General features: G+C 50.7%; 1 protein-coding gene across 2 annotated transcripts; it reads left to right on the forward strand.

Moving 5' to 3' along the window:
- On the forward strand, positions 1-5,830 carry FANCG (FA complementation group G). Of its 2 annotated transcripts, XM_054585002.1 has the most exons (15): positions 1-287; positions 385-515; positions 724-814; positions 1,218-1,349; positions 1,571-1,773; positions 2,294-2,429; positions 2,565-2,695; positions 2,796-2,942; positions 3,073-3,224; positions 3,596-3,662; positions 3,926-4,215; positions 4,355-4,401; positions 4,599-4,754; positions 5,206-5,329; positions 5,487-5,830. In XM_054585002.1, exons 2-15 carry the CDS (start codon positions 420-422, stop codon positions 5,593-5,595), a joined length of 1,881 nt encoding a protein of 626 aa, XP_054440977.1. In that variant the 5' UTR covers positions 1-287; positions 385-419; the 3' UTR covers positions 5,596-5,830. The 2 variants fall into 2 exon arrangements, with proteins under 2 accessions (XP_054440977.1, XP_054440978.1); XM_054585003.1 differs by lacking the exon at positions 1-287 and having other exon boundaries at positions 356-515.
- The last annotated feature ends 1,471 nt before the right edge of the window (positions 5,831-7,301 follow it).

Below are 7,301 nucleotides of genomic sequence, written 5' to 3' on the forward strand. Positions count from 1 at the left end.
AGGGCTCAGCCTCGGGCTCCGGTTTCGGTATCGATTTCTCAAGGCCTGCAAGCGGAGTCGGTGGACCCCAGAGCCGTAGGAACTCTTTTCTCAGTCCCGCCTTCCGCCTCCCGCCCGCCTCAGCCTTCCTCACTGATCTGTCCGGACTCGTGTTTCTTTTTCGAGTTTCCCGCGGGGACTATCCCTTGAAGACGACCAACCGCAGCCGAGAATTTTGTTGGCCCCGCCAACCAGAGGCGAGGGTGAGAGAGCCCGGCCAGGCTGCGGGGAGAGAGTCCCTTTCTCAGGTACGGGAGCAGAGGTGACGCGGTGGGGTGCGGAAGTGCATGGGCTTCTCCCAGCTCGGGTAGGGGCTGCAGCCGCGACAGGCTTAACCTTTTGCAGGCCTCTCCAGGTCTCCGGGCCCAGCCTCGGCCACCATGTCCCACCAGACCCCTCTGGGCTCCTCAGTGCCACAAGCCAATTGCCTGGACCTGTGGAGGGCAGAGAATGACCGACTCGTTCGACAGGCCAAGGTAACACGGTTGCTTGAACCCTTCCTTTGCAGACCCAAAACACCAGAAAGAGAGTTGCTGTGGATTTACCCCAGCGAATGGGGGCGGGGAGGCTGAGCTTGACCTCCCCCTAAAGCCAGAAATGACTGGAGAATGACTTCCCTTGCCACTGCTGCAGGAGGAGAGGAAAGGACTTATTCTCAGTGACACTACATCCCACATTTGGCAGGTGGCTCAGGACTCGGATCTGTCTCTGAGGCGACAGCACTTGGCTCAAGATGCTCTGGAAGGGCTCAGGGGACTCCTCCGTAGTCTGCAGGGTAAGCAGGGTCCTCCCCAGGGTGGTCAGTACCGCCCCCATGCACACACACACCCTCTCCACAGCCAGAGACTAGTTATCCTTCTCCATTTCTGGGATTGAGGCAATTACTTGGGACAAGGGCTCCTGTTTAAGGCACAGACAGGACTAGAGTGGATGGTCTTGGTACAGGAGAATTGCTTCATTATATGCGTGCGTGCACACACACACACAGCAGCATTTGAAGAAATGGTTTCGAGAGTTGGTTTAATCTGGAGCACTTTCTGCCCTTTCCAGATTCAGTCCAAAGAGTGGATTCTTTATTGAGGCCATTTTGTTAAGGTGGGGTGATCTGTGGTTTGGGATCTTATTTAGGGAATTTTTAATGGGGGAGCAGTCTGTGACACCAGCATTTGTTGCTCTAGGGCTCCCTGCAGCTGTTCTTGCTCTCCCCTTGGAATTGACTGTCATCTGCAACTTCACCACTTTGAGGGCAAGCCTGGCCCAGGGTTTCACTGAGGACCAGGCACAGGATATCCAACGGGCACTAGAGAGAGGTGAGGGCCACAGATTCTTTCCCATACCCTTGGCAGCTTCAGTCCTTGCAAGGAGGATGGGAGGAGCAACATAATCTGTCACCTCCATTAAGAGAGATACCCTTCTCCGATCCTCCTTGTGCTCCTCAGACTAGGAGCATCTTTGTGGTCTTTGGGCTCCTGCATAAAAGGAAAGCCAGAGGTGAGATCCTATCTCAACTCTATGTGTGTATACTCTACAGTGCTGGAAACCCAGACGCAGGTGGGGCCCAGGCTGGAACATGGCCTCATGGGGCTGTGGAACTCTGTCCTCCGTGCTTCCTCCCTTCTGCCGAGTCTGCTCCCTGCCCTTCACCACCTGGCTGGCCTGCAGGCTGCCCTCTGGCTGACCACTGATAGTCTTGGGGACCTGACCTTGCTGCTGCAGACCCTGAATGGCAACCAGGTAATTCAGGAAGTGACCTGGATTTAAGGGTCTTTTCCTTCCTCCTTCCCCTGTCAGCTGCAATAGCGTCAGTATGTGCTGGAAAGGGTGCTAGGTTGGTGGTCAGAATATCTGAGTTCTCTCCAGGTATCTTAGGTGACCTTGCTCTTGTTGTTTCCTCATTGGAGGGATTCTCTTGGGAGTGTTTTTAAAATAGCTTAATAATCTTGGGTGAGGTTAGGGTTTTCATGACCTTGCTGAAGTCACTTCTCAGTCTCAGTCTTTTCATCAGTAATTCAAACATGGTCCTTGCCTTTTGTCCTCATGGACTTATTCTGAGTGAGGGAATATACTAGAATATATTATCTTGGCCCAGGGTTTTTTTTTCCCCCTCCCTTATTCTTTCCCCACAGCTATCGGTCTCTTAGAATTCAGGGAACAGGAATCAAGAGGACCTTTGAATTCAAGGTCTAGCCAAGGTAGACTGAGACAGGAGAAGAAAGAGTAACAGGCTTGGATCCTCTGGTCCTTCTCTCCCCAGAATGGGGCCTCTGGGAATCTGCTCCTCCTTCTAAAAACTTGGAGCCCCCCAGCTAAGGAGTCAGATGACCCATTGACCCTGCAGGATGCCCAGGGATTGAAGGATGTCCTTCTGACAGCATCTGCCTTTCGCCAAGGTCAGTTAGCAATCTAACATTCCTTCCCCACTACTCCCCATCTTAAGGGGTCCCTAAGCTCATTACTTTCCTGTCATGTCTTATTTAACTTGTGCCTTATGGGCCTCTCTAAGCTCACACTCTGATTGCTTTCAGGCCTTCAGGAGCTGATCACAGGGAGTCTGCCCAGGGCACTGAGCAGCCTGTATGAAGCAGCCTCAGGTCTGTGCCCACGGCCCGTGTTGGTCCAGGTGTACACAGCACTGGCAACCTGTCTCCGAAAGATGGTAAAAATAATGCTAGGGTGTGTTGGGGAAATCATGGATATTATGGACAGCTTTTTTCTTAGTGAGGGTGGCTGAGGCTTGTGTCCTCTCACCCTTCTAGGGAAATCCACAGAGAGCTCTGCTATACTTGGTTGCAGCCCTGAAAGGGGGATCAGTCTGTGGTCCCCCACTTCTGGAGGCCTCGAGCCTATATCGGCAACTGGGGAACACAGCAGCAGAGCTGGAGAGTCTGGAACTTCTGGTTGAGGTAAGAAGCTATACCAACTGAAGATATGGGATTGCTGAGGTGCTTGTGTGGAGGAGACTAGTCGAGTATAGGTAGAAAGAAGTATGGCTCCCAAAGATTATAGATATACTTCCTTTTTTGTCCTTTTCAGGCCTTGAATGTCACGCCTCGCTCTGAAGTCTCCCCTTTTCTTATTGAGGTAGAGTTACTACTCCCACGACCTGACCCAGCCTCTCCCCTTCACTGTGGAACACTGAGCCAGGTCAAACACCTGCTAGCAAGCCGATGCTTACAGACGGGAAGGTGAGGTTGTGTTTTGCTCACCTGAGCTCCTCTTCCTCCTTCTGATGCCTCTCTGGGGTGTGACTTTGTTTCTGTTCTTGTGAGTCAGAAGGATGAATGAGTTAGTGGCAGGACATAGGTCCGCACTCCTCAACCTACTGCCTTGCCACTGGACCTGAACTGAGGGCTCTCCCCCCAGACACTAACTTGTATCTTTAAAACTCTGAAGTCTCCTTCAAAATCTGTCTGTAAATAGGGTATATTCATACTGAGCCCAGGTTTGAGCTCCCAGACCCACTCCCCAAGGCCCTTGAGCATCCCTTGCTTAGCTAAGAGCCCTTGGAGGACCTTGCAAGGGTCTAATGTAAGGCTCATGGCCTATGACTCCTCAGGGCAGAAGATGCTGTAGAGCATTACTTGGACCTGCTGGCCCTGTTGCTGGATGGCTCGGAGCCAAAGGTGGGCACATCTTCAGTGTTCTCTGCAGTTGGGGTAAGAAAGGGTTGGAGTCTCCTTTGGAGTAGAGCAGGACTGCTGTTTTCTCTTTTTTCCTTTTCTGTTCTGTGTGTCCAGAATGGGGGCCAGACCAGGAAGGCTTCCCAGAGCAAGGGATCCAGGGCAGCCAGCAGTGGGTGGTCTCCATATAGTACCAGAGCCTGGTGAAGAGGTTGGGGGTGGTAGTTCATATTTGTTCAAGACACTGCATCTTTCTCCCACTCCAGTTCTCCTCACCCCCCTGCCCCCCAGGGCCCTGTATGCCTGAGGTGTTTTTGGAGGCAGCGGCAGCGCTGATCCAGGCAGGCCGAGCTCAGGATGCTTTGACAGTATGTGAGGAGCTGCTGAATCGTACATCATCTCTGCTTCCCAAGATGCCCCAGCTATGGAAAGATGCCAGAAAAGGGACCAAGGATTCACCACAGTGCCCATCCTGGGTCTCTGCCACCTACCTGCTTCAGGGCCAAGCCTGGGTGCAACTAGGGGCCCAAAAACAGGCAATTAGTGAATTTAGCCGGTGAGCCCAGGAAGCCAATCAGGGCCCCTGGGGATGTGTGGAGGGATAAATTTCTGAATGGTGAGCTCCATTCTTACCTATGCACCCCAGAGTTTCCAAGCTTGACTCCTCTTCACCTCTGCTCTATGTCCCACTTCAGGTGCCTTGAGCTGCTCTTCCAGGCCGTACCTAAGGACAAAGAACAAGGTGATCTGGACTTTCAATTTTCCTCTTTCCTCCTGGAAGTGGTGGTGGTAGATATCAATTCCATTCTCATGTGTCCCAACCCATCAGGAAATTTAAGAGAAAGGGGCTCCTGATGCAATAAGAGATAGAGGGGGACTTGGGGTTTTAATGACTATGTGGCTGGGAACACATTTCTTGACTTTGGGGATGGTCCCCAGGGCCTGCTTCCAGCTGTGAGCAGGGGTATACGTCAGATGTGGAACTACAACAGCTTCGGGCTGCTGCCCTGATTAGCCGTGGACTAGAATGGGTGGCCAGTGGCCAGGATACCAGAGCACTACAGGACTTCCTCCTCAGTGTGCAGGTGTGTCCAGGTGTGTATACTTGCCTCATGTCAGCTATGCACAGGTGCACGAAGACAAAGATGCCCATGAGGGAGGTACTAAGTGATGTTCCTGTGTAGGAAGGGTGAATGGGATTGTGCTGTATATACCTTGGGATATACCCAAATGTACAGGCATACACAAGACATATACAAGTTTATATGAAAGCCCCTCAGGAGTTCCCCAGTCTTCCCAATGTCCTCAGACACAAAGATAATGACTGTGTTGGGAATGTGTTGTACAGGAGCAGAATTAGCTGAGCCCTTTGTCCTGGGCAGGCAGTGCTTAGGGATAGGAATAGTCAGGAATGATCTACTCCTTGTTCAGTGTGTGACTGTAGGCAAGGCAATTCCCTGCTTTATGCCTCAGTTTCCCCTTTTATAAAATGATGCTTAAGACTGCGTCAAGTTCTAAGTCTCTGTCCTCTGGGGTGGGGCTACAGGTAATGGAGATGCCTCCTTTCATCTGCTTCAGACTCTGGGGAGGCTGGATCGGAGGGATGAGGCTGCTGCTCTTTGGCGGAGGCTGGAGGCCCAAACTAAGTTACCACAGGAGAGTGCTACATGGTGAGGCTGAGGCCTGCTGGCTTGGGTCTGAGGGGCAGTTGGTGTCTTGGAATCCGTGGGCCTACTGAGGAGGGTCATGGTGAATGAAAGGGAGGAAATGGCTGCCCAACCTTCTGCCTATCCTTCATTCTTAGGCCTCGCCCTTCTTGCTTTCCAGGTTCCTCCCCCTGTACCTTGAAACCTGTTTGAGCTGGATTCGTTCCCCTGACCGTGAAGCCCTTCTTGAAGAGTTTCGGACATCTCTGCTAGAGCCTTGTGACCTGTAGCTGCCAAGTTTTGAAGAGTCTGAGCTTGGGCCACAGTTGGCCATCTTTCTGTGAGGAGGGCTTTCTGCTTTACCATCTTTGGGGAATGTGGCTGGAAGCTGCCCATTCCTATATTAACTCTGACTTTAGAGAGGTTGGTGGTACTCCTGCAAAATTGTTTGGCCTAGTTACTGGCATATGGTTCCATAGGACACCCACCACCACCACCACCACCAATGCATTGACTTTGCTTATGACACCTTATTTCCTGTTTCCCCTTTTCTTGTGTTGAGTAAAATTTCATATCTCTCTCTTGTCTACTTAGTACATATACTTGACTAGTAAGTAGACTACTCAAGATAGCTCACAGCTGTGTGATTTAGTTAAGTGCTGGTTGTCTAAGGTGCCCTATCCCAGCATCATCTACCTTGTACCTTGAGGTTTGGGGTGGAAGAAAAAGCCACAGGAATCCTTACTCAGAAAGCAATGACTTTAGTCCTTCCTATTGCCCAAAAGCAGAGCCTCAAAGCCCAGGATCCTGTGTGAGGTGACAGAATGAGTGAAGGTGGGTCTGGAAGGTGGTCTAGGGAGGTCTGTCATGACAAGGGCAGGTATTTAATTCTTGGAGAAACAAGCAGATCTGAGTCTGAGTGACTTCCCAACCCCTCCTTAATCCCAAATTCTAGAAATAGGGTATTTGGCTGCCTCAGTCAAATGTGTCTTTGGATAAGGATGAAGGGTGAATCCAGCTAGTGTGCTACCAGAGTTGCCTATTGAATATAGTGCTAGCTGACATTTTGAGCCAAATAACTTCAACTCAGCATGCAATTTTCTTGCTGTTTTGGGCTCTATGGAATGTTACGTGTTTTGTGGTGGCCTTTTGATCCCTGTCTGGATTTGAGTGCCCTCTCTTCTCAAGCCATTAATAGTAATACCCAGTAGTAAAAGAAAGCATGGACCTTCAAGCTGAGGAACTGTAAATTCTTGTCAGGTTAGGGTTACCAGAGGGTTCAGACTATATATAGGATTGATCAGATTAAGAGCTGGGGTGCTGCCCTGACTGGTGTGGCTCAGTCGGATGGTTGTCATCCCAAAAAGCGAAAGGTCATTGGTTCAATTCCTGGTCGGGACACGTGCCTGGGTTGTGGGTTTGGTCCTCAGTTGGGGCGCTACAAGAGGTGATTGATGTTTCCCACATAAATGTTTCCCCGTTCTCCCTCCCTTCCCCTCTAAAATTAAAAACAAAATTGGGGTGCTAGTCAAATGGTCCCATATTAGGTAAGGATAGCTTGAACCAGAGTTTTGAAGGTGTAAGGAGGGGGGTTAGGCTGAATTCTCAAGTTTTGGAAGAAGATAAATACACAGGTTATCACACCAACCGTTCTAGACTAATACCAGTGTTTAACCCATTGTGCCAGGTTTTCTTCCAGCAGGATAAACTCAAGGGCCAATGAACTGGAGCCAAGTGGGAGAGCCCGCCTCCAAGGGATAAACACTCCTTTCGCCAGCCGATCTGGCCCTATTCCTTTCATTAATTGGTCGAGAATCCCAATCCATCGAGGAAGCGCAGCGTTGCGGCCAATTGACGTGGCGTTACCAGGCGCATTGCATCCCTGAGGCGGGAGCCAGGCCAGAGCAAATTTCCTGATTGGCTCTGGTCCGCGAGTTGCTGAGATCCTGTGTTTGTTAGTGCTTCTTCAAAACTTGAGAATTTTTTTGGAATTTTT

Source organism: Pteronotus mesoamericanus, unplaced genomic scaffold, assembly GCF_021234165.1.
Source record: "Pteronotus mesoamericanus isolate MK-2021 breed Mesoamerican mustached bat unplaced genomic scaffold, CSHL_Meso_final contig_78, whole genome shotgun sequence".
Taxonomy (NCBI): domain Eukaryota; kingdom Metazoa; phylum Chordata; class Mammalia; order Chiroptera; family Mormoopidae; genus Pteronotus; species Pteronotus mesoamericanus.